Below are 27,630 nucleotides of genomic sequence, written 5' to 3'. Positions count from 1 at the left end.
TTGTTGTTTTTTTTTTTGTAGCATATCTTCAAAGTTCATTCTTGGCTTCCTTTGATAAGGAGAGAAATGCTTTAAGAGGATGCATTTGGAGACAGCAGAATAACCAAACCAAGCACAACAATACTCAGTGTAGCCTTTGAGAATTATCTTAATAAGCAGGAAAGAAGTCTCCAATTGTCAGGACACCAAAGAGCTTAATACAGTGCTGTTTTCAGTAACTGGTGTGTTCATAGCTGAACTGCTGCTGGCCATGACTGCTAAATCAAGAACTCAGCTTTCATCTGCACAGCAAAAGCTGTGGTTGGCTATGCCAATCCATAAACTCCCAGGTCTGAGCTCTGTTGTTTTGATGCCTGTGCATAACTTCTGGGATGTTTTATCATGAATAAAACATGTATTGCTCATGAGGCAGAACAGTGGTACTTGTGCTCCTCTGAAAGGCAGTGCAGCTTCCTACAGATGAGGCAGAGATTTAAATATGAACTGAGCACAGAACTGGTTCTGTCACTATTTTGTAGGCCATGAATTAGTCAGTTCAGTGTTCACTGCAGACACGCTAAGTTATTGGTCTAGAAAATGCCACTGCAACAAAATTTAACCAAGAGCTACTGAAAGATTCTAAAATTGATCCATGAAGATACATTTCTTACCTCCCTTACAAATGAAAGTCTTCTTCCATTTATCTGTAGATATCAAATGTCTTTAATCTCTTTCATTTTTGTGAAGTCTGGAGACAACTTCTTTAAATGGAGAATGGAAAATTGGTTAACTTCCTCTAAGACTGCTATACCAAAAAGTTTTTGGTTAATAGCATCATTTCAAATATTCTCTTGTATACTCAGGGGGGTTTGCTGCTATTTCTATTGCAACAACCCTTTTTGTGTGTGATGTCCAGGTAACTGGAAAGTGTGTGTAATTCCAGTAGTAAAATTTGGCAAGAATATGCCACTAGAGAGTATTTTTATCGCCAGAGTAAATGAGATAATGGAAAAGACAGATATGGCCACTGCTTGTGTTCCCTGTTAAATGCTGGCCTTGCTGCCCCAGCTCATTTCTGTGAGCCTGGAAAACTGGGAACTGACAGTTTTGGCAGCTCTTCTGTACAGGGCAGCCAAGAAAAATCATCCCCGAGTGCCCTACACCTAAGCACTATACAAATACATCTCTTTTAAGAAGTTATATCTGTAATAAAATGTCTGTTTGGAAGTGGGCCAAAGATGTTGATATTGGTGGTGGAGTTATTTGCCTTTGGAGTACCAGGCATGATATCTGAAACCAGTGCCATGCACAGAATTAATAGCTTGGTTCTCTGCTCAGGTCTTGCACAGAACCCCATTTCAAAGTGTAGGCATAGCCATAGTGCTTCCTGTGTTACTTTTGTGTTTTTCAGGAGTATTTGCAGTGAGACATCTTTTCTTTCCACCTAGGAAAATGTGTAGGAATAACTCTGAAGCTCAACTGGAGTGCTCCCTAATTGGATGGAGTAGTTATTACTAAGAAAATAATAATGAAAGAAGAGGCAGACTCAGACTACTCGATGTTCCTCTCAAATAATATGTCCTAGACGTGCTTCATCATAGACCATCCCCCAAGGATTTTGTTATCGCCAAACCCTGTTCATGTCACTTCTTTCCACTTTTAATCTGCACATGCAGCAGTGATTTGGTATTCTTTCCACTTGGCTGTCCGTATTACATTAAAACCCTTCAGAAACGGCCCTGGCTGGTACCCGCTGTGCTGAGCATCAGCTCCATCAACTCGTGTTCTCTCAGGACCACACATCATGAATTGCCGTGAGGAACATTCCATTTGGGAGATCAAAAGCTGCCCAAAACAGCATCATACCTTAAAGTCCCTTTTCTGTGTAAACAAAAAACTTGTTAGTGCCACTCGGGGGTAAATTTGGATACCTGCAATTCTCAATGTAATGAGTTAATTAAACTTTAAGTGATTTGTTTTAGTTGCTAAAGCATATGACTTGTGCAGGCTTTTCATGGAATCTGCTTATCAAAAAAATTACCTACCCTCTAGAAACAATTATTCTGGAAACTTTTCTTCAACACCTTCTGTACTGCTGGGCTCTAAGTGTTTTTTTTTGTCTTAAAAACCTTAGATCTTCAACATCCAGCAGAGCATGTTGCTGAGAGGAAAACTGTGTTTTCCTTCAGATGTTGTAAGGTAGACTAAGTTAGTATTGTTGCTTATGTGGATAAATAATATAAAAATAAACTCTGAGATTAGAAATAAGAAGGAGGAAAGTGGCTCTTAAACTTTGTGTGGTAGCCTAGCCATAGCAGGCAGATAGAAGCCATGCACAGGAGCTGATTGCCCCCCTGGTTTCCCTCTCAGGTTTTGCAGATTTGCCCTAAGGACATGAGAGCCGATATCTGTGTTCACCTGAACCGCAAGGTTTTCAAGGAGCACCCTGCCTTCAGGCTGGCCAGCGACGGGTGCCTGCGGGCGCTGGCCATGGAATTCCAGACGGTGCACTGTGCTCCAGGAGACCTCATCTACCACGCCGGGGAGAGCGTCGACAGCCTCTGCTTCGTGGTCTCGGGCTCCTTGGAAGTGATCCAGGATGATGAAGTCGTTGCTATATTAGGTGAGTTTCAGAGCTGCTAATGTGCATTTGCATAAATGCCAAATATTTGTGTGGCAGTGTTCACAGGGGTCCCAGGACAAGGGAAGAGATGAGAATCTTGACTCCATGTTTCAGAAGGCTGCTTTATTATTTTATGATATATATTATACTAAAATGATATATTAAAACTATACTAAAAGAATAAAAGAAAGGATTTCATCAGAAGGCTAGCAAGCAAAGGAATGGAATGGAATGATAATAAAATCTTGTGACTGACCAGAGAGTCCGAGACAGCTGGACTGTGATTGGCCATTAATTAAAAACAACCACATGAGACCAATCAAAGATCCACCTGTTGTATTCCACAGCAGCAGATAATTATTGCTTACATTTCATTTCTGAGGCCTTTCAGCTTCTCGGGAGAAAAAATCCTAGCAAAAGGATTTTTCATAAAATATATCCGTGACATATGTGCAGCAATTTATAGCCTCCTCTACTCATTCTTTAAAGAGCTTCAGATAAGTTTGTTTTTCCACTGAGAGGTTTAAGGGCAACCATCTAATATCCAGATTTCTTCAACCCTGTTTCATCTGGTCAATGGAAATCTTACTTTTGCATGAGGTCCTGGTCATTCTTGGGGTTTTCCCTGTCTTGATTCCTTCTGTTGGGGAAGATGAAACAGGAAAGCCTTGTAAATATGATTGCCTGGCAAAAGGTTTTGAGAATATGGAAATTATAAGCGAGATTGAAATGAAAGCAAGCTTTGAGATACCTTAGTTACTGAACAACTGGAAAACACTGGTATGGCTGGCTGAAGGTAATCCCCTGTTGATGAAACAGTACCCTCTGCTTGCAGACACGTCCAAGGGTCAGAGCAGACCATACTAGCTTGGCAGAAGGGGTCCAAACAGTAGTTTTTAGGGTTTAAAATGTAGCATAGTATGGTAATGTAATGATTCTTATAGGCTGTATGTAAATGCTATAGGATTTGTATCTTGTATTAGATTAGTTAGTGAGAATTAGAGTATTCAACACAGAAGAAGATTTATTGTATTGTAACAGGAACCTCGCTCTCTCTCATCCTCTTTACCACGCTCTTGCCTTCTTTCTCTTTACCACTCTCTTTACCTCCCTCTCCCTCTTTTGGGCCTGCTCTGAGCTGTGGCTGGCAGCTCCAAGCAGGGCCCCTGCACCCAGGCCCTTTGCAATCTCCATCCGTCCTGACCATCCTATCCTCTGGTGCTCCTACACCTTCTAATTAGAAATTCCATGTAGAACTTCAGAAAACTTGAAGTGCCTGGCTTTTCTGCCTCACTCCCACCCTCCCATAATAATCCACTTTCGCTGAAATTTTTCCAGGTGGATTTATTAAGATGTTGTGTTACAATACTTTTTATCTATTTAAAGTCAAAATAGTTAAAAACATTTAGAGCCGATTTGTGTTAACTTGGGTTGGAGGCATTGAAAATAAACTGATGGGTAGCGAACAGCATTCTGAGGCAAAGCTAACATAAAAGAGTGTGATAATCCAATAGATGAAGATGAATCATGGGGTGGCTGGAGCATTGAGCAGGTGATACTTATCATTTGATTCTGTCAAGCCCTTTTGTGATAAGGTAAATTCTCATGGTGGCTTAATCCTGTAACTGTCACTCATAGCAGCCTGGAAAAAGAGAATAAAACATCTTGGTTATCTTACTTTTTTCTGAACACATACACTCAGCTCTCCTAAGATGAATGTCTACTGAAAAATGAGGGGGCTAATAAATATGCTGAGCTTCATTTTTCTCTACTTTTGAATAGGATTGCTTGTATAACATAGGGTAAATTTAGAGTCATGGAGAATCAAGTTGGTAATACTTTGTGCCACACAAGAAGCTAAAAAAGTGAGAACTTGGAGGATAACTAATTCCCTTTTGTTCTGGAATCACCTGTGCTGCTCAGTGCTAAGTGACATTTGTAACTTCTGCTTGTCTGTGCTGCACATCAAGAACTTGCTACCTTTTGCCATGTTGAACTCTCATGAATTAACAAATGACAAATGTAGAACACAAGCTAAGACCCCTCAGTTTGTGCACCTTTATGCCACCACCTGAATTCAGCATGAGCAGAAAACCTCAAAACATCTTGCTGCTCTATTTGAGTATGGATAAAAAAGCACTAAGATCAAATTTCTTTAAAATGTTCTTTAAAGATACCAATTTTCTCCTCATCTTTACTGCTAACTCCTGCATTTTATCATAACACTCACTTTAGAAAACCCTCAGCCAAGATTGCTTGAGGAATCAGTGTTAAGGAAACCTAACTCCTAATCTCTGCTGCTGCAGAGTGATAGCTACAGATAAATGAGGCTGCTCCCTTGGGATCTGGATGAATACAAGTATTTTGTTGCTGCTCTTCTCCTGGGATGTAACTATCGATCCTCTTCCTACCACCACTTTTTATTTTCTTATTTTTCTTTCTTTTTCTTCTTTAAAATCTGGAGTCAGTTCCCCGAATCTCACTAAAGTTGGTGAGTTTTATTCACATTTTCTTTGTGAATATTTTAAGTGGAGAGGAAAGTAAAACGAAGTGGGATCTGTTTGGGATTCTGTGAGATTTCATTTTGGATGTGCATCAATTTTTGTGTTTCAGTTTCTGGACTAAGGAATCGCTTTCCTTCCACACTTTTGTGTCCTTTCCTCCTCCAGGCTGTGAAGACTTTTGCTGAAGGTTTCTCTATCCTGAAAAGAAATTACATATTTAACTAAGTTTTTCACTGTTCTAAGTCAGTTGAACTTCTTTTTCCTTCAGCATTGTGTAATCCCCACACTACTGAAGGATATGCCAGGACATGGGTCAGGGTTTCCTCTATAACCTCTTTGTACTCTCAGTTTTCTTATCTGTAGAAAACAGTGGTTTGGGGTGGGGTTTTTTCTTGTGTTATTTTGTTTGTTTTGGGGGGGGGGGGGTTTGGTTTTTTGTTTGTTTGTTTTTATTTTCATAGTTAGCTAAATTTGCCAAGTTCTTGATGAATGTATACCAGAAAAAACAAGGCACTACAAGGGGGAAAAAAGTGCATTGTACAAGAAACATGATTTTTGCTGATCACTCAGCCAGAGCAACCTATGCCATAAATTTTGTTTACCAGTCCCAACCAAGCATAGCTGTGAACATCAGGCACATAATAGCAACCCATGTGAGGAATTCCATAGGGTAATTTTAGTTGACAGGTATGTTACAGAGACTGTAATCTTCTTTCAGGCATTCTGGAAATGAAAATGAAAAAAAATAATGCACAAATTATTCAAGGTGAATTATTTGCTCAGCTCTGGCTGTCATGTAATAAAGCAGCTTTTGTAGCTTGCAATGTAGCCTGTATCTTCCTTACAATGGAGAAATGAATTTTAACTCTAAATCAGTCTGTGGGACTGCTATACAGCATTACATAAACCAAAGGCAAACTGCACTTAATGCTTACAGGATCCAATCCATAGGAAACATTTTCGAGTTCTGAAATAATTTAACCTTGCAGACTGGTATATAAGAGTGTATTGTGTAGCCCTGGAGTGTATTGTGTACACTTGCATAATATCCTTCCAAATAATTTCCATGTAATACCCCAGCAACAGGTATACTCTCAGTTCAGGCTTATGTTCTTAGAACAAAGCACTGACTTCGATTGACTTGGATTAATATGAGTCCTGAGTTGGAAGAAATTGCTCATAGGCCAGCAGTGAAAAAAGGTACTTTTTTTATGTGTCCCCTATGATTGCCTTTGACATTAATTTAAACTAAGACACAAATACAAAAAATATGCAAATTAAAAAAAAAAAAACAACCCCAAACCTTTGCCTGTTTTAGTAAAAATTGAAAGAAATTGGTGCACTTTGTATGAAGTTTGATTTTTTAGGATGAAATATACATGTTTTGAATTCTATGCAAAATTTATGCTAAAATACAGAAATTACTGATGTTCACACAACACAATCTTTGGATTTGGTGTGTCAAAGAAACAGAAACAAAAATGTAGAAAATGACCTCTCAGCCAGGTGATTGATTTATTTGTGATTCATTCCAATACAAATGAGTCAGAAAAAGACGACTTAGCAGGAAAAGCCACTCTCTTGCTATGTTTTCTATGTTAATGTGTAAGTATGAGAGTGGGATTATGTAGAAGGGAAGTTTAGCTGGTTGGAAGCTGCCTGGATGAGGCACAATAAATTCTGGTTTTGGGAGTTTGCTGTTCTTCCAGTGACGCTGCTGTTGCTGCGTGGGATGGAGTGCTGACGTACACTCAGCACTTTGAGGAAGACTGAGACAAATGACACAGTCCCTGCCCTGAAGAGATCTGAGTGAAGCACAGGTCATGCAGGGCTTCCATTAAGAGAATCTTTTCAACTTGGTTTTGCTTTTAACTTTCCTGAGCCCTCACACTTGGCCTGATGCTGCTTTATCCACCTGAGACTGACAGTGTCTCTTTGAACTACTCTTGCTTAAAGACTTAGCCATTTATCCTGATGTGGTTAGAAAAAATAAGAAGGTTTGTTTCCTCTGTTAAAAACATTCAAGTGTTTATGTGCACTTCATTTGGAGCTCTAGTTTCTCTGTTTTGGAGCAGATCTTTCAGGCTAAGACCCTGAACATCTGAAAGCCTGACTTTACTGTGGGTCTTTGAAAAGTTAAAACCTACTCATGCTCAGGAGATTGGCTGTGTTTTAATTATCAATCAACTTCTTAAAAATATTCCTCCTGAATTAACTGTGTTCCAGGCACAGACCATAAGGTCTGACTGTGGCCTTCTTTGGAATATGCAGGGGAAAAGGCACTTTGCTGCCCTCCAGTCATTTAGTCTGAACCTTTTCAATATCTTCTTACCATTGCTTGAACAAGTACTGATTCCTGTGCTATGTCTCCAACTGTGTATGTGCTTAGATAATTCAATGAAAATTACAGAAAAGAATGTCATTAGCAGCCAAAATAACATTTTGTACGTATTTTCTGGAAATACATGGAAGGACTGGGTAGGATACCTTGTTAGTACCCAAGTTGGTTCAAAGTCTTTCTGCCTGAAATTGGGGTAATTTTTGACATTTAAGAAAACATTCCAGTAAAAAACTAGAGAGAGGAAGGAGAAGACTAGTGAAAATTAGGGTGGCAAACTTTTTTTTTTCTAGATAGCAGTGGGGAAAGCAGTGTCTTTTACTTAAATTTTCAGACTGCTGCAAAATTTGTCAATTAATGGCTCCTAGAGGGCTTGACTGAGCAGGAGGTCTTTACTTGTATGAGATGTTCAGAGCTGCTGAAATGGTCTTGACACTTCCTGCAAGGAGCCAATGTGTGTATGGATGGTAAGACTGGAGGTTAGTTTTGTGGACTTGATTAGAGACAGGGAGCTTTAAGCTTTTGTTTAACAACTAAAATCCAAAGCCCTGAAAACCACTGTGGACTTCAGAGCTGAGCACTGGATGAGAAGAATAGCATTAACTAGAAGATTTAATTAAAAAGAAAAAACAACACCCTCCAACCAGTTTGTCCCAAGCGTTACATTCCAGCTGTTCTGCATTTATGTTCTTGCTATCTTTATTTGAGCTAAAAAATTTCAAAAGAATAAATCTTTTTCTTGGCTGTTGGTTTAACATCACAGAATATCCTGAGTTGGAGGGGACCTGTGGGAATTGTTGAGTCTGACTCCTGGCTCCACAAAGGGCAGGTAAAGTGAATGAGACAGGAAGGGAAGTCAGGGCAGGAATTTATTGTGAGTAAGGAATACAATTTTTCTCCAACAGGTCAGTTTGCGTTTGCTAGTCCTTTTGCTGCTATCAAAGCTGAAAAGCAATAACATCATGGAGATATATAGGTATAAGTGTACAGTAACACAATGTCAAGAATGGGATTTTCTGGGAGAGGGGCAGGGAGTGTACAAAGGATGCACACAGATTTGCAATAAAGATCACACAGAAGCTGAGGAGGTGAAATTTGCATGACCCTGAAATACAGATCTTTTATTGTTATTTACAAAGCTACAAGGTTGACAAGATTGGAGACTGTGGTTTTAACATGACGTTGTAGGGGACTTTGGTGTGCCGTGTTTTGTTTCAGCAGGATATTAAATGCTCCATTTGCTTTGTGTGGAGAAATTCCTGCTGATTTAATTTGATCTAATTGCAGTCTTAAAGAAATGTTATAAGAATAATTGTTTGTTTTCTTTACAATTACTTTAGCTTACTCATTTAGCCGTAAGCATTTTGTTCAGATCTGTCCCATTGATGGGACAGATTTGCATCCAGATAGGACAGTGCCAGCTGCAAGGGCAACTGTGCCACAGGGATGGTCTCTTTTAGAGGAGGGACAATAGCAGTGCAGAAGTGTTGTCTGCATTAGACCCTCTCCATGGAAAACATTGCAACTTCCACACAGTCGTGTGAAAACTGCTTCTCAGCAGACCTGAAGATGGCAGATAAGTTAACTGAGCCCAGGCTGCTATCTTCAGCCTGTCCCTAGTACCTGAGCTAACTCTGATTTCCCTGAACTCCTCTATGTTGTAACCCATTTTCAAAGATTACTTCTGTTATTTTAGAGCCTAATTCCAAGCCCTTGAAGAAGTCCCTTACTTTTCTGCTTCATTTTTCACCTGAATTTTAGGTTTAGGTACACCTCTCTGTGTTAAAAATGCCAAGCTGCTGAGCTCTCAGGCTTAAGAAATGGTTGCAGGATTATGGAAGGCATTAAGAGTTTTCTGACAGTATCTAACATCTCAGCATTGTTTGTGCTATTGAATAAGATTGAAACATGACCAGCAGTGCTTTGACAAAGGAATGATTGAAATTAAAATCCATCTTTATCCTCAGTAGTTCCATTGTGCTTTTTTCTATTTATAGTTGAAAGGTGGGTTTTTTTTAGATTGATTTATATAGGCAGGTTGGACAGGTTGCATGTTTCTGTGAAGTGATTCAATAAACATCAACTGAAGGAATAATTTTCAGAGTCTGATTTGCTCAATGAAAGTCCAGGCACACTTAGCAAAAGCATTACAGATGGAGATGCAGCTAAACTTTTTAAAAGGACATGGCATAAAGAGGTCTACATTCATATAAAATTTTAATTTCATGGTGGATGCAGGAGCAGCACTAAAACTCTTATTGAGAAATATAGGTTTATCCCACATGGTGGTTTCAGACAGAGTACTCCTTATCCCTGTCCTCCAGACATCTGGGGTGGGCTGATATCAGGACTTGCCATTGTTGAAACTTCTTGTTTGTTCTGTGTCTAATTTCTGACAGACATTGAAAGCCTGAATTGCCAAAGCTCCTGTCCACTGTTGTTTGTAGGTGGTTTAAGAGTGCACAGGGTATTGCAAAAACAGATTTTTAAAACATTTGATGACTTGCTGGAGTAACTGAGGAGGAGGAGTATTCAGAGGCTTCAGTAGGGAACTTTTGGGCATGTTTCATGTTTTATTGTGCTGAATTTATACACCTTTGCATAATGTGCTGTTAAATAGTCCAACAGCATTGCATGTGGAAGAAGTCTCTCTTGGAAGCTGGCAGTGTCTGGCAATAATGATCCAGGACACTGCAAGCTGAAATTGAGATCTGGTGGGGATGAGGCTCTCTTGATATGGCTCTCTTGATATGGGTCTCTCCAGCATGTCCCTTGATATCTCAGGATATCTGTGTTAGGAAGGCTTGCACTCATATTTGTGTGCATACTGCAACAAGAGGCGTGGAGAGGTAGAAATTATAATTTAGCAAGGAAGTCAGCTTTCTATAAAGACCCTGATTTCTGGCAGGTGAACCACTGAACTAATTTACTAACGTTTGTCTTTTCTTTTTTTTTTTTGGGTAGGGTTTTGTTTCTATCCCAGAATTTTGGAAGAGGAAGAATAAATATTTTTTCACTGAAGAGACAGCTTAAAAAAGAATTGAAAAAATGTTCATGAAACACTAGCTTTTCTTCTTTTTCTCCAAATTTCAAATTAATACTTTTTTTCAGAGATATGTTTCTATAGTATTGTTAAATTTGTACTGAAGGAGTTACTAGAAGTACTAAATAAAATTAAATACAAGATAGATGCAAATTTCATGAGGTTTTTGACATGTTTACTTTCTATATTTCTCATATTTCTGAACACAAAACTTGCTATTTAAACTCTTGTGAATCCTTTCTGTCTTAAATAAAAGAATACAATTTCGGGGCTTTAAGATATGTTTAAAGCTATACCTAGAATATAAAGCCAGTCCCTAAGTAATTAGGGAAGTAACTCAGAGGATAATGCAATTTGAACCTCTTAATTAGGTTTGTTCTTTTTTTTTTTTGTCAGAGAATTAGCACTGCCCATGCAATGACAACACAGATTGAGCTGTGTTTTTCCTATTACTTAACCAATGCAAATACATTCAAATATATTTATTACTCCAGTTACCTGAACTACTCCATATCCTCTGAGTTTGTACAGACTGGCCACATACTTATAACATTTTTATAGTAACCATTAAAATGCAAATAAGGATAAATGATGCAGATTCTGGTGAAGCCTCCTGGCTTTTTTTGTGAATAAACCTGGTAGGGCCCAGTTGATGTTTAAAACTCTTCTTCACAGTACATCAAGTAGTGAAATATAATTCTATATTCTGTATTCTGTGAGACAAATAAGCACCTTAATTACAGCAACAATAATAGAAAATTTAGCTGTAACTTAATCATGTTGTTGCTACTCATCTCTAAAATAAATGTTTTTATTTTGTCTGTACAGTAACGTGTTTCAACAGAGAAAATTCATGCAGTTGTGTAGTAAACTGTCTGCAAAATGTTGCCAGGCTGTGGTTTACAGCATGAACAGATACTCTGTGTTTCTGTTTATGAACCAGGCAAATCTGAAAGAGGAACTTCAGTTTGTTATCTCTGTAACACTGGCTTTGGTTTCTGTGGCAAAGATACTCAGGCATTTTGGTGGTCTAATTAGAGGAAAAGAGTAGTGAAAACCTCTGGTTAATGAAAAATAGTATATTCTCTGCAGTGCAGAATTGGTCATTCACTTTTCATTACATGTCTCAGTTTGCACTTGAGAAATCTTAAGAAAATCCAAAGCAGCAAACAACTTCCATGCATCATCTCCTGCCAGCTGTACTGTGCTGGAGAGCCAAACTAAGGCTATTGAGTGGCTGACAAGTTGTGCAATTTATCTGTAGGACAGACACTGAATACTCCACCTCAATGCCAAATGGTAGCTCTGCTTTTTTCTGGCTGCCAGTTTTTGTTGCATTAATGCACCAAGAGGGAAAAATTACTTTTGCTCTATTATCTTTACTTTCCTTGAATCTTTCTTCTCTCTGTAAAGTGGGAAAGTTTAAAATGCATGCCTTAGGTTTGGAGGAAATGAGGGAAGAGAGAAGGGAAGGATTTTCAGTTGAAGCCAAATAATCATGTGGTGATCACAGGGGGAGTTTAACCCTAGAAAATCCGTGTATTTGCTTTTATAGCAGTTGGTGTCTCCCACTGCTTGGAGGTGGAGAGCAATCCTGAGGGTGCAGGCCAGCGTGGGGCTCTGGGGAGCTCTGGCTCTCTGGTGCTGGGAAAGTCATTGTGGATCAGCATCCACAGTTTGCTAAACACCTGGTTGCCAAGATATGCTTGGTGCTGCATTGCCACTGAGGTGAGCAGTGTCTGGTCAGTCATTGCTCAACCATAAGCAATGTTTGGTCATTCTGTCTGATCTTTGGATCTGCTGGCATGGCCAGGTCCTAATTCTGTTGTTCAAACATGCAGATGAAGGCAAATTGGGAAGGGACATGACCTAGATTCTGCTAGTGGCTGCTGTAAAAATGATTACTATTGCTATGAGAATGATTCAAACGTGAATATTTTGTCTGATATACTGAAAATCCATGGGCTCATGTGAATGCCTTCAAAATCCATACTGACTTGGAAGACCTGCAATACATGAATCCATAGCCTCATCTTCTCCCCCAGCTATCACACCAAAACTGCACCAGCACTTTGAGACACCCAGAACCCAAAAGTGGACTGAGTTGGTTGTCAGCCAAACACATATTCCACATGAGTCATTTTTTTGGAGTAGAGCTTTGGAGTAGAGTATCTTCTGCCTGTGAGAAGAGCTCCTCAGTCTTTCCTCTTGTAAGAGTGACAAGGCCAAGAGTTGTTGTGGTATCAAGGCAGTACAGTTGTAATGTGAGAGGTTCTTTGCTCAGAATCAGCAGAACACATGTCTAAGCTGCAATAATCAGATCTTCACCACTGGTGCTGCTTTCAGGAGACAGGGTGGATGTGGCCTGACCTTATGCCTGACTCAGTCTGAATTGGCAGTGGTAACAGAGAAATCATCTTTTCACTTACAAGATAAACAGCAAATTTGATGTGGAGAAGAAACTGGAAAATATTAAATATGGAAACAGACAGTTTTCTAAAATACTTCTTCACAGTTTAAATATATCTGGGTTTGGGGACTTGTTATTATAATTAAAACAAACAAGGAAACATAAAAGGCAGAAAACTATTTGGCTTTCCAATGCATGCTGAGCTGATGGTGGAAAAGGTCCTCAGCCCACAAATCCAGCAGGGAGTATAAATGATTGATGGTAAAAGCTTAGATCATCCACTTTAAGTGTGATTGACAGATAATGTTCCTGGCAAACATCTGGAATTCAGCAAGCTGGGAATGAGAAATGCAAAGTACTGACAAACAAACGGCCATCTGCATTTCTCTGGCTTTTTAATCTTTCTTCAGAGGCAAGGTGAAATATCTAAAGCCTGGAGTTATGTATAAAAAAACGCTTTTGGCTCAGGTTCCTTAAGGCAGCCCTTGGACTTTGCTAACCACCTTCTGACTCAGAAGTATCACCATAGCCTTCTTGCTTTCCAACTACAGATGGTTTTGATAAAACACCTACTTAGTCTGCCCCCATTTTTTTTTTTTTATTCCTTTTCCCACAGGGATTGATTTTACTTTGTGGAGAACATATAGACAAAGGGAGATGGTGTGCAATTCCTTATTATGCATAAGAGGTCAATTGTTCTATTGCAGTGCAGGTAGTCCTGGGTGGAATTTTAATTCCTTCTTGCTGTATAGATTTCTACTGCTCCTTCCCCCCACCCCCCCCGCCTCATTTTTCTATAAATGTCAAACAATTTTTTTTAGAATCTGACAACCACATTTGATACTTTTGGTACACATCATTTAGAAAATGGACTTGACAGAAATAAAGCAATGAGGTGCTTGCATGTGCCTTGCTTTGGAAACTGAAGTACAGTGTAGGGTTCATTTTCAGCTAGATCACTGGCTGTTAACTTCAAGAAAGGTTTTTAATGAAAGAAAAGAGCACAATTTCTTTTGGGTTTTTTTAGTTTGTTTCTTAAAAGCAGGATCTTCTGTGATTTGACATGAGTTTGTCACTCATGTGTTGGTTTTCTCTGGTTTGGCTCAGCAGGCACCCGGCAGACCCAGCTCCCTCCTGTGCTGCTCTTGCCACTGATGAGAGGTGGCAGCACACTGCAGCAGGGAGATTTTTTTCAGAGGGAAGAGTTACAAATAGTGAAGGGAAACTGTGGTGGCTGCCACAAGTGAAGGACAAAGTCATGTCTTTCTGTGTTATGGAAAAAGCAGAATTAAATTCCAAGAGTAAGACATAACTATCTTCTGTTGTACCTTTTTTCTGAGGTACGCACAGCAGCACCATGGTGTTTGTGCTTGGATTGTACTAATTATTCATCACATTATTGTGGGGCAGTAACATAATGGTTGTCATTTTAGGGTAGGGAAGCTTGTCTGGAGATGTTAAGCAATACACTTAGAAATGAGTTAGAATTCCTCTCCCTTGTGCTTGGACTACCAGCTCTAACTGTTGCTCATCAGTGATGGCACAATTCAATGCTTGATAGATTCTAGAGCGTTAATTAAAACAGTTGTTTAGCTAATTGCCTGGAAGATTGTGAGTAAAAGCATATTTATTCCAAAGGCAAACAATCCATTTTTACCCAGTGAAGCATATCGGTTTTTATGGTGCGTAAAAATTGTTTCATTTCAGTTTTGAATATATTGTGTGTTTGTCTGAAAGCCTTATAGATGATCTGTTTCAACTGCATGGAAGCTTTTTTTCTTTAGCCATTTTTAATGTATCTGCTAACAAAAACCATACAAATAATTGAAACTGTGAAAAGTCATTGCTATTAAAAAGAAAAGGTGTTTACTGTACTGGTCTGTGGGATTACCACCATTCTTGGTGATATCAAGCTTTTGTACTCTTCCAGATGTTGGCATTGTACTATGCAAGAGACTAGAGGTGAAAGAAAGGTTATCTTTATGGTGCCTTTGTCTAATTTTGTGAAAAATGTGGTAACAGAACAGGTGGTTTCAGTGTATAGACACATTTAAAATTAAAATAAAGTCCAAAACGGTCAGGATCTAAACTGATCCATGTGATGTGGGCGGTGTAGGTCTTCTGTGGAAGACTGGCAACACATTAGAGTTAATAACAACTTTTTGCAATTCAGGGTCATTTACCATCAAGCTGATAGCTTTTTCCCAAAGAAAAAAGGCTTATCATCTAATGGAAGAGATTAGATAAGGGTGGAAGTACAGCTGAAGGACTGAGATGGAAATTTTGAGTTTGATTTAGAAGTTTTCTTTCTTAGCTCTTTACTCATGATAGTTCTATTGACTTCATATAGGCTTTCAAAAATGATGATTTATTTAGGGAAGGAATCTAAAAGAACCTGGGTGAAGTCAGTAAACTAATACATATTTTGAGGCTTTGGATTTAAGAATTGCTGCGGGCAAGGTATTACTTATAAGACAAGGGACCATTCCTATCACAACTTGATAGATATGAACGTATTTCCATGCCATTGGTCTTAAGAGAGATGGGCAGTGATGATATAGCACAGCAGAACTTTGGGAGGAAAACTAATTTCAAAACAAGGAAAGTATAGCTTTTCATTATCAAGGTAACAAGCGAATATTCCTTTTTTGTTAGCATTATGTATTGGAAAACAGAGGGGAAAAAGACCTTTACTCTTGTAAATGAACTCGTAACTTTCTCCTACACAGTCCATTTGTGCCCAGCCTAAATGGGGTGCAGTCAGTGAAATCCTGACAATTCCAGGATCACTCCTCAGCTGGATTTTGGTGTACATGCCCTGCACTGTAGTGCCCAGACTGGTGCAAATGCCATCCTGCAGTATCCCACAGCAGGAATTTCACTGCTGCCCCGAGCTCATACAGACATGCACATGGGAAGGGTGTGAGGAAATGGATCCTTTCTTCCTTCCAGTGAGAAACAGCTGAACTTCCATGCCTTGTCATTGTTATGTTGGGTATAACTAATTGTACTCTTCTTGGTTTGGACTCTGTTTAGCTGCAGCCTGTAGCTGCACTGATGTGTGATACAGGATGATTTTATTGACACAACAGTGGGTAAATGTTAGCCAGATAAAGAAAAATCAGCAACACAGATGTAAGAAACAGATCCTTTGTGTAACAGCTAAGAGGAGGAAGGGAAAAAATATTTCCTCTTAATTAATTTCTTTGAAAGGGATCAGAAGAAAACATGAACTGAGAATGAAGCACTTTTCTTGATTTTTAGAAAAAGACCTTTCTTGATATTTAAAGGAGACTTGTCACATAGAACACTTTTAAAGTATGATTTATTCTTATGAAGTTTTGCTAGGCTGTTGTAATTAAGAAAAAGATAATGGAAAAAAGTTATCAGTTAAATATTTCAAAGTTGTTTTTTTCCCCGACAGTTTTTTTTTTTTCCTGAGTGCAAAAGTAGAAGAAACGACTGCATGAATGAGATGTCTGTTCTTTTATATTTTTGATGGAAATAGTGCTGTTAATGAAAGCAATGCTGTTGATTTTCTGTAGGCAAAGGAGACGTTTTTGGTGATGTGTTCTGGAAGGAGTCGACTCTCGCGCAGTCCTGTGCTAATGTAAGGGCTTTGACTTACTGTGATCTTCATGTGATTAAAAGGGATGCCTTGCAGAAAGTGCTGGAGTTCTACACTGCCTTTTCACACTCCTTCTCCAGAAATCTCATTTTGACCTACAACTTGAGAAAAAGGGTAAGTAGCTGTGATTTTAACATACATCATGTATATGATCTCACTTTTAAGGACTGTCTGCATCAAAAAAACTGAATGGCTTGAATTCTGGAATTTTTTGTGAGTCCTTTTTATAAGATGACTTTTCAGAGCTTGCCTAAGAGGCATATAGAGTCTATATGCCAGCTTGCCTGCTGGCATATAGAGTCAAAAGGCTATGAGTATTTATTCCAGTGCTAGCTTCAGAGGGAGCTAGACTGTGTGTATGTGAAAGTATTATACATTTCCAGGAAGTAAACAGGTTCCAGCATCTATGAAAACTGTCATGCCCTTGTGATAAACAGTGTTCACTACTTAGTGCAACTTCAGTTTGTAAAGCAGTGAAAAAGATTTTAGAGGTGTTGCCTGAAATCACAAGGAAAATGACAGGGAAGATACAAAATATAATATATGGAACAAAAGTCAAGTACAGTAGACATGATGGAAAAGTAATATAAACATGACATTCTATCAAGAGTTGTTCCTTTTATTATAAATCACATTTTGGAATTACTTTGCTTATCTATAACATTTCCATTTTCTTATCCTTGATTTTTTGGCTCTTTTCATTCCTTGTTGTGTGCTGTTTAAAGTTATTTTGTCAAATGCAAGTAATCATAATCTAATAGCCCAGTTTAAATCCTCTGTGTAATCTTCAGTGAACAACCTCTGCAGAAATTTATTAAAACTGTAGTGGGTATAAATCAGATGATAGGATTTTATGATGCAAGGTAGAAGACAATAATAATACATTGAAAAGAAATACATTAGAGAACCTGTACTTGCTTTATAGGGGTATTTGAGATCAGCTAAAGAAATATGTTTGATAGGAAACTTTTTTGTTCCTAAAAATGATTCTCGATAGTAATTTCCAGGTGCCAAGTGACTCCTAGATAATTAGACCTGAAAAAAGAGAAATCTTTTAATATTTTAAATCTATTTTATAAAATTACACTTTACAACTAGACATTTTTAAAGATTTTTTTTTAATATATAGAGTTGGCATACAGAAAGTAAAGTAGTGTGATGGTATTTTTTATCTCCATATGTTATCAGTATAAAAGAATTCAGCTTTTTAGTGTTGGATGAAAGAAGAATGTGTGATCCACACTTTGGTGAAATAAATCAGAGCTCTGGTAGAAAATTGATGTGATTAAAAACTAAGAAGCAAATTTATACTTGGGGATTTCCTCCTAAGTAATTTTTTTCAAGTGAAGGTACACAGCTGCAAGCATATTAAGAGAGATGTCCTCTTAATAAACAGCTCCTTACTCGGTCTTAGTTAATGTAAGAAATAAATTAAATGAAAGAATTTGACATTGCTGTCACCTCAAGAATCAGTATCACTGACTGACATATTTTATGATTAACTCCATGGCTAATGTGGTAAGATGCTCTCAGAATATATAATTACTTTTCTCTTTCTTAAAATCTGTAGAAATAGCAAGCTTTGAGGCTTAGAAGGACCAACTTTTTCAAAACTCATAGTAATGTTAGTAGAATTCACATCATTTTGGACCTGATCTGAGCCAAAAGGCCCAGCTTTAGAATCAAATACCTACTCCAGAAGTGCCACTGTCCCTCCATATTTATTGGCATTGCTTTTCCCAGCCCAGGTTATGAAACGTTTTCTAACTGTAGCATCAGAAACTCTGTGCTGTCAATTTTCTACACAAAATGTTCCTAATAAAAATGTACATCTTATGATAGCAATTTCCATCCAGTTATTCAAATAATTGGATTTTAATTGAGTTGCAGTCAGCAGAAAAGTGGCATTGATTGATAATGGAAGTGAGAATTTGATGGTTCTAAGTTAACAGACTGTAACACTATTTTATTAAAAGAAGGCTGATTGCAATCAGAATGCAAATGTTAAATAATGTGAATCATATATGCTCTTGGAAATGCATGGAAGGTACAATACTTTAGCGATTTGAGGTGATGCACTTTAAAAGGCAACTTTTTAGAATTTGGAATTTATTCTGGTTTAAATATCCGTGATTTGTTTTTTTATAGAAATAGCTCCCCAGCCTGTCGCTTCTAACACTTCTCTGGTCTATTTCTACAAATGGAATTTTGTAGAATTAAGATGAACTGCTACCTTCTGTTGGTTACATTTGTGATGTATTGCATATCCTTTAGAGTATAAATACCAGAATTACACTTTTCATTTCGATAAACAGTTCCATCTCTTGCTCCAAAAGTGTTCAACTAGTTGAAATGTAGATACTGTATATTCCTCCCAGATTCCAAATACATGAAAAAGTAGCTTTGGGGATTTTTTTCAGAAAGATCTCATATTTTTAGACTCGGTTATTCCAGTGAGGTGTCCCCATCTTCAGGGCACAGATGCCTGTAGCTGGCTGTGGTACTGAGTCCCGCTGTGCAGGGCTGGGTGCTTTGTAGCCTGGTTTCACTCTGCTTCATCCCTGGCCGGGGTCTGTACAAATCACAAACGGGACAGGACTGCTCAGGAACGTGCCTTGAGCTGTTTTATTTTCCAGCATCAGTCTCATTACATGGTTATGACAATGGGAAGATGCCAGCAGCTCACATCCCAGGCAGCAGACAAAAAACTTAATGTTACGACTTACTTTTTAAGGTTTTTGCCCAATCACACAACGCAAAAGCATATTGACAGTAGTTCTATCCAACCTCTATAAGCACAGGTACCTTTGGTTAAAACAATGCCTGCTTATTTCGAATACAATACCTGCTTGTAAGCCTTGAACACAATGCACAGAGCTCCTTTATTAAGCTTAGAACTTCCTAACATCTTGCTAGATAACTGTAGCTTAGGGAGTTATTCTAGACAAGTGTTAATGCACAGACCATTGTTCTATTTGTCCTTACTTTTCTACTACTTACTTAATTTTTCTGCTGACCTATCTCATAGCTACTGCTTAGCTCTAATCATAGTTCTGCTGTCCCTGAGGCCTGCCTTTTGCAGCTTTCCCAAAACCTTCTGATTTTATGGATTCCCACATTCCCCCTCTTGGTTCGCCTAAAAAGAAACCTTTGTAACTGTGTCGTTTATTAACTACTTTGCCTTTCGTAGCTTTATTATAGTATATCTGCTTATTACTTACTTAAAGCATCTTTTTACTCACACTAAGCATTGCTATATTACCACATGGCAATTTTAATGCTGTGGAAGTCCAGTCAGTTCAAAGGGCATAAGTCATGCCTGACAATAATTACAGGTTGTTGTTCGAAAAAGTCCTCCTGATTTCAAGGCCTGAATTCAAAACTTTCCTCTGTGTCTACACCTTCATCCACCATCTCTGTGAGATTTTGAGAACTCTGTGAATCCATTTCCTACCTCTCTCTCTTGTGTGATAAAAACTTCTTTGATAGTTTTGTCCATCATTTGTTGTACACACCAAAGTATGCAAGGTATTACTACTAATATAACTACCAAAACACCCAACACATAGAGACCTATCTTACAAACTTCTCTTAGCCAAGGTGCAAAGCTCCTTTCTTGGAACAAATCATCTAACCACGATCCACCATCTTCTTTAATTTGAGCTGTCAAATCTTTCAGCTTCTGTATGCTTTTGTGGATGGATTCAGAATGATCTGACAGGTTCATACAACACAATCCTTCAAATTTCTCACAACCATGTCCATGTGCCAGTAAAAGAAAATCAATTGCTGCTCTATTTTGAAGGGTAGCATGTGTAACACTATTAACATCTGTCAACATATCACTGATTGCAGTGGATGTGACATTAGCTTGTTTACTCAGCCAACATCCAACCCGATCCAATTGTTTCAATGCCATTGCTGAAGCCAGTTGGGGTAAAAACAAACCTGCTGAAACTCTTTTCAAAGCATTTCAAGGCATGAAATCACTCTTACAGTTACACTCCATTATTTTAGCCATATTCCTTGGGTGCAGGGTCTCCTCTGGTGATCGCTGGAGGAGTGAGCTCCCTGTCCCAGGCCCTTTGGTGCCAGTGAAGGAATGGTCCCCCACTGCTGGTCTGGACCCACTGCTGATGAGTGTGACAGAAATAAGCAGACATGCAGGTACATTGGAAGGCACCCAGACTGCTCAGTTGGTCTTGACCTTAGCTAAATCTAGAGCTGGATTTAGGCAAAGTAAAAGGCAACATGCCTTGTGCTGTTCTTCATACTTGAATGTGGTTTGAGGCTGCGAGGGCAGGATACTTCTGGTCTGTGTATCCCCTCTATGCCTTGCACAGAACAGGTCTGCAGGTGTAAAAGGTTACTGCCTGTGACACTTAAAAGACTTTGTGGCCAAGGGAAAATTTTCCAGTGCTCTGTGCCTGGCATGTCATTATTGTCCCTGTCTGTGCTGTGAAAGCAGTTTCCTTTCACTCACTTTCTCAACAAATGCCAGTGAAATATCCTCTTTTCTGAAAGTGTCAGCTTGCTGTCAGGTGACTCCCTGAGCAGTTTCCTCAAGTGACTAAAATCCCTCCTGAAGTTATTAGTTGTCTAGTTACCTCAGAGTGGAGCTCAGACTTAGGAAACTTTTTATTTTTCCTAAAGGAAAGGAGAAAGCAGACCTTTAATTAACTCCTGCTGCCAGTCACTGAAATTTTCATCTAAGTGGGAACAGGGGGATAATCATCTGCTGCATCTCTCTTTCCACCCTCCTAAGAAACTGAAACTGCAGTCTTGTCTGCAGGTGCTATGTGTTGGACTTGAAGACTTTGCAGCTGAAAGGAAACTGAGAGAGGTTTTTCAGAGCAATACTTGCTGTAACAATGTTCTGAAATTAAAGCAGCAGGTTAACTTGGTGTTTCTCTCCATTTTTGGAATCTTTGAGGGGAACCAGAGTGTAGACACTGGGGGGTATTGTGGGATAGTAAAGTGACAAACTCACCGTCATGAAGGGTATGCTGGACTAAAGAAATGCTGCAAGCTGGGAGGGCAGCAGGATTCACAGGCTGGATGGAGCAGGTCTGGTTGTTCCCACCAAATATTTAAATGCTTCTGGGTTTCCAAACTGGATGTCATAGCTCCAGGTTAGTAGAGCTATAAGAAGAGAAAAGCTTCCTCCATAGCTGCCTGTCTTTGGCTTGTGGTGGGGTGCAAGTTTGCTGTCTTTGAGAATGGGAAAGGCCTTTGGCAAATGTTCTGGCCTTGGCAGTTGCTTCTTTCCATGTGCACGAGCTTTGTGAGCAATATTAACTTGCACTGGGTTGTACCACCCTGCATTTGCTCATTTCATTCTGCTGCAGCCATAAATGATGTTATAGCTCAAATGTCTGCTCACACTACATAAAAGGGAGAATTCTAATACATAATTTATTAAGCTGAGATTTCTCTAGTAAGCCATTTTAGCCTGGATAGAGATTAAATGACTAATTCTGAATACTTTGGAGTGTCATGATAGAAAGCACAAGTAGCTTTCCCAGAAGCTGAAATTCGTACTCTGATATAAAAGAAGGAAGGCAGTAGGATCTAGGTGTGTTACTGGGATTTTGTTGGAGTGAAAGAATTGGCAAAGAATGTTCTGCATTTTTACAAATCAAACATGATTTAGTGAGTTAGAGCCAAAGCTCCTAGTCAGAACATACTTGAGAGAGCAGCGATTGTAACAGAATAGTCTCTCTCCTTGGCAGTGTAAGATTGCTTGCTTTTGTACATGTGTGTGTATTCTATGGTATTCCAGCTGTGCCAGTGGACAGGACTCCCAGCATCTCTTTCAAAGAGCAGTTTTAAAATGTAATTGTGCTTTCCTCTTCAGCATTAGCCTAATCTTTCTTCTTTTGATAGTGTAAGCTCTAACTAGAGAGAGAACCTCTCTCAAAACATACATTTCAGCTAGGAGTGCCTCAAGCCCTGATTTTAAATCTCAGGGAGTGTTGGTAGCAGTTTTTTTTCAAAGGGGCAGTCCATGGCCTTATATTCTGCCTTTTCACATGACAAGTTTTAAAATTCTTTTTCATGATAGAGGTTCAAAATGGTATCCCAGAATTTTTTCTGGTACACAAAAACCAGAATTGCTGGAAGGTTTCAACAAAGCTTTCTTACACTGAGAAGAGAAAGGTTTTAATTTTAGAATATTGTCCCATTTGATGATGGATTTCATAATGGTCAAACTGACAGCCTGCTTTTTTCTCCTGTGTTCGTACTCACCAAAACAATCCCGCAAATCCTGTGGGAAGAGGATTTTGATGTTTGACTGGCATGCATCTTAGAGCACTGAAAACTGAGGACATTGGACATGACTGAGATGTCTGGAAGGGCCTGTGGCTTGTGAATTATGCCAAATTCCCAAGGAGGCAAAGTTGTCAATTTCAAAAAAAACCTGTCCAAATGTAAATTAACAGTTAAGCACACTGTTCTTTCCCATGCTGCTTTTTAAAAGCTGTTCAGGGAGTTGGATGCTCTTGTGTACACAGTTTCTTTATGTCAATCTAAACAAAACGTATTTTATTCTGGTTCATCATTATAAGATTCCATATTGCATTTCTGCATCTTTTCTCTGGCCTTGGACATCTTAACTTCTGTCTCTGTCAGAGAACTGTCTAGCTAGCCCTCAGAATTTTGGTCAAATAGAGTTTACACTCTGTACTGAAAATGCTCTGAGGCACTGTTTGTGTCATAAAGTTTACACATCTTCTGTGGATGATTTTAGTGCTATGTCTGTCAATTAATTGAAGCCTCATGCTCTCAGGAAGATGTGCCCTTGGATTTCTTCCTTCCCTTCCTCTGTAGTTTGTTGGATCCCTCCAGGTAAAGTGTTACCACTCACCCTTAGAGAAGATTTGATGAGCTGCAAGCCTTTAACATTCATACACCTACAGTGGTTGTTGATGTATGTGATTGTGTTCATGCCAAAGTAATTCCATTATCTATTTTCCAAAAGTTCCAAAATTCTAAACTTGTTTCTGTTCTATTTAATGCTTATGGCCTGGAGCCCTAGAGAGAGGAAGAGCTGGCTACAAATAGTTTACATAGTGGGGATGTGTATGTACAGTAGAAAACATAATTAACTAGGAAGTATGTGGTGGGTTGACCTTGGCTGGTTACCAGGTGCCCACCAAGTCTCTCTATCACTTCCCCCTTCTCAACAGAACAGGGAGAGGAAAATAAGATGAAAGGTTTGTGAGTTAAGATAAAGACAAGGAGATCACTTACCAATTGCCATCAAGGGCAAAACAAATAATTTCATTTATTACAAATTAATCAGAGTGGGATTATGACAGATAAGGAAAAAAATCTAAAAAACACTTTCTGCCCATTTCTTCCTTCTTCCCAGGCACAAATTCACTCCCAAGTCTTCTATCTCCTTCCCCTGAGCAGTACAGGGAGGTGGGGAATGGGGGTTGTGGTTGGTTCATAATGCTTGTTCTCTGCCATTCCTTTCTCTTCACACTCTTCCCCTGCTCCAGCGTGAGGTCCCTCTCATGGGAGACAGTCCCTCAGAAACTTGTCCAATGTGTGTCCTTCCCACAGGCAGCAGTTCTTCAGGAACTTCCCAGTGCAGATCCCTTCCACAGGGGGCAGTCCTTCCTGAGCTGCTCCAGCATGCATCCCCTGGGGAGCCACAGGTCCTGGCCAGAGGACCTGCTCCTTCCTAGGCCCCCTCAGTGTGTGCAGGTGGATGTCTGCTCCACCTTGGGCTTCCATGAGCCAGAGGGGATAACCTGCAGCTCCACAGTCTCCACCATGGTCATCACCATGGGTTGCAGGAAAATCTCTGCTCCGGCCCCTGGAGTGCCTCCTCCCCCTCCTTCTTCTCTGCTGGTGTTGTCTGCAGAGTTTCTTTCACATGTTCTCACTTCTCTCTCTCAGCTGCTGTAGTGCAGCAGTGCTTTTTTACTCTTTCCTAAATGTGTTACCCCGGAGGTAACACTGCCATTGCTGATGGGCTCAGCCAGGTCTGCCTTGGAGCAAACCACAACTTGCTGGGTCCTACACGGGGACAGGTCCTGGTGCATTCTCACAGAAGCCAGCTCTGCAGCCTGTCTGCTATCAAACCCTCACCACATAGACCCAAGCTGCACAACGAAGCTGTTCTGTTGCTCACTGCATGCTATGTTGTCATGTAAATTTTAGCTGTGACTTAGATAAAGCTCTGCGGGTAAGTAGCAAAATGCTTCTTCAGAATGCTCTTAAATGACTAATCCCTTCTAAACTGATTTAATGAATTCATCACATGTTTGAGATGCCTTCTGCTACTATGAATAATGAGTAATTTTCATACATTTAGGTGCTGTAGTATAATGTCTGCGCAGTTGTTATAAAGAAGTAACTTAGTATGCCATGCAGAGCAAGCTGTGTATTTCTTCATAGAAATATTGAGTTGTTGAAGTTCTGATAGGCCATTCACTAGCAAATCCCATTAAAAGTAATGCAGTCGTCAATAGATATTATTAATCATCAATAAAATTGATGGAAGAGCTGTTATGGGTGAAATTCAACTTCCAAATCACCTTAAAATGGAAGAATATGATTCTTTTATGAAGCTGATGCTAAAACCATAACTGCCTTGAGGTATCTTCAGTAAAGAGAATATTTCCTATTCTGTGCTATTGTAGATTTATAGGTTTTCCCATGCTGGTCACTAAATTCTTAACTATCATTTGCACTCTGATCACTGAATTAGGAATTAAATTTGTGCTGACTAAATTTGTAAGCCCAGAATTTTGACTATTTGACAATGTGTTTTCTAACATAAAAACATGTGGAAACATAAAAACATGGAAAACTATGTCAATGTTAAGTCAATAAAGACATTCCAATTCTATGTCAGTACTTGGAAGGAAAATGCAGTAAACAGAGAGCGTTCTGGCCAACCAGAAATTGGGGTTAAGCACTTCATTCATCAGTCCAGAAACTGAATTGATGCTTTGTTTGTTTTTATCACATTTTGAGGAGACCTGCTTGAATTGTCTTTGAAATGGTTTTTTTTATCAGTGACCCATAAAATACTCAGTCTTAAATATAAACTAAAAAATTGCGACTTTTTTGAAATCTGTCGAGTGTTTGTAAAGTTTTTCTATAGATGAGAAAGCTGTTTTGAGTAGATGAAAAATGCTCTTAACAAGGTTGATGGTGAATTAAAATAAAATTTGTTTTCATACTCTTTTAATCCTTAAAAAAGACACGTTTGGCTTTTGTGAAGCTATTTTCAGATGAGTAATAGAAAGTTGACATTAAAAAAAGGTTTTGTCTCATTTAAACATGAGACACACACCCACACCAACTTGTTTATCCCAACAGAAGAAAATGCATTACTTTGATTTTTACCCTCCTCCACCCACATAGACTAAAGCGTAGAAATAATTTTAATACAGAGAAAGGTTATTCAGAGTGAATGAGGATTCCCCAGAATAGTTCCCCCAAGCCTTTTTAAAATAGAAAATGCATTTCCTAGGAACTGAGGAAGTTCTAAATGTTGGCCCACCACCAGGGACAGAAGACAATAATCCAAAAGAGTGTAGCTGCTCTTACACAGTCTGGGAATCTAGTCTTCCTTGTGAAAACAGTGAAAGGAAGGATTAATCCCAATTTTAAACTTATGCATTTCCTTATTAATGTGTTGATTTAGAGAAGTAAAAGTGCAATATGTAGAGTCAGTCTGTGTTCAGTATCCTGTGTGGTGTGTTCAGTATGCGTGTGCACTCCACCACCTGCTCACAGTCAAGTGGAATGAGGTCCTTTGGTCCAATCCTCCACCAAGCTTGCAAAGGGGAGACTTTCCAGGAGAATTCAAGGAATTACTACCCTTTCTCCAAAGCAGTTATCTGCTTACCGTGACTGAATGGCCTGAATGGCGAGAGTTTGAAAATTTTTCTGTGTTTCCAATTTAAAAAACAAGGTACAAGGTTTTTTTTGGTGCCTGCCATCTCTGTCTGTGTGTAAGAGTGTGTGTATATATATATATATATATATATATATATATATATATATATATATATGTAAAAAAAATACAGTGACTGACTTAACTGCTGAAGCTCCCAAGTAATTCCAATGTCACACACTCTTTCTAATATATTCATGCTGCTGCCCAGGCTTTTTTGCATGTGTGTGCCACATTCTATCATGTATTATAATTGTACTAATTTTATTAATGCCATGGTAACCTCTGTGGCCTGGTGGGTTTATGTTTTGGTATAACATGGTGCTTCACTGTAAAGCACTACTGACCAAGCAAATGACAGAACAGTGACTTGATACCCGCCTGTATCATTTTTTTCTAAAAATGATCTTTCTGGTCTGGGAAGCAGCTGGATCCAGGACAAAACTTATTAAAAGGAAATGATTTCCTGGCATAACAGCTTTGACCTTCTGGTCTTCTCTAGGGTCACTAAGGGTTGAACTCATATGACTGCAGATCCAAACACAACCTGTTCAAGGTACTCCATGAAGGAAAGAAAACGTAGATAACTGTGCAATATGAAAGCTGAGTTACATTGGCTAACCTACATGCTTGAGCAATCAAACTTTATGATCTAAGTGATCCAATTGATCCTTTTTGGCACTGCAATGAAAGCTGAAATAACTGGTCCTCATGGGAAAGCAAGCAAAAAAAGGAAAACAGAAGAAGCTAAGTTCTGGAGCTTGTTATGTAGAGACTTTGTGATCCTTGCCCCAGACCAAATGTTTCCTCCAGGTCCTCTTTTCTTGCTGAAACGTTCTTTCCTGTTTTCTTGCTGAAAAGTTGAGACTTTTATCATAACTATGAGCTCTTGGACAGTGAGACAAAGGAGGTCCTTCCCCTCTCTGTGTGCCTCAGCCAGGTCTCCATAGTTCTTCTGAGGGCTCTCTTGAGGGCTCTATTTGCTGTGCCACATGATGGGCATAAAAGAAGTAGTTCACCTTAAATGCAGCAAATCCTGTAAAGATTTTGTGTGAACCAAAGCAGTTTCCCAGTTTGATTTGGGAAAAGAGAAACAGTGAACACTGAGAGGTCAAACTAACCTATGTGTGTAGACAGCTGATGTTTTCCCTGTATCCATCCTTGAGAATCAGCCTTTGAGCTG

The 27,630-nt window shown here is 39.1% G+C and overlaps 1 protein-coding gene across 2 annotated transcripts in view; it reads left to right on the top strand.

Annotated features, from left to right (window-relative positions):
* The window catches only part of KCNH1 (potassium voltage-gated channel subfamily H member 1), a 179,740-nt gene that overhangs the window by 85,966 nt on the left and 66,144 nt on the right, over window positions 1-27,630 (top strand). For both annotated transcript variants that reach the window (XM_054629252.2, XM_077175874.1), the window contains exons 9-10: window positions 2,350-2,602; window positions 16,443-16,639. In XM_054629252.2, coding sequence (XP_054485227.1) covers window positions 2,350-2,602; window positions 16,443-16,639 — 450 coding nt within the window. The remainder of the gene's footprint in view (window positions 1-2,349; window positions 2,603-16,442; window positions 16,640-27,630) is intronic.

Source organism: Agelaius phoeniceus, chromosome 3, assembly GCF_051311805.1.
Source record: "Agelaius phoeniceus isolate bAgePho1 chromosome 3, bAgePho1.hap1, whole genome shotgun sequence".
Lineage (NCBI taxonomy): Eukaryota > Metazoa > Chordata > Aves > Passeriformes > Icteridae > Agelaius > Agelaius phoeniceus.
This window is presented reverse-complemented; position numbering and strand designations above follow the sequence as displayed.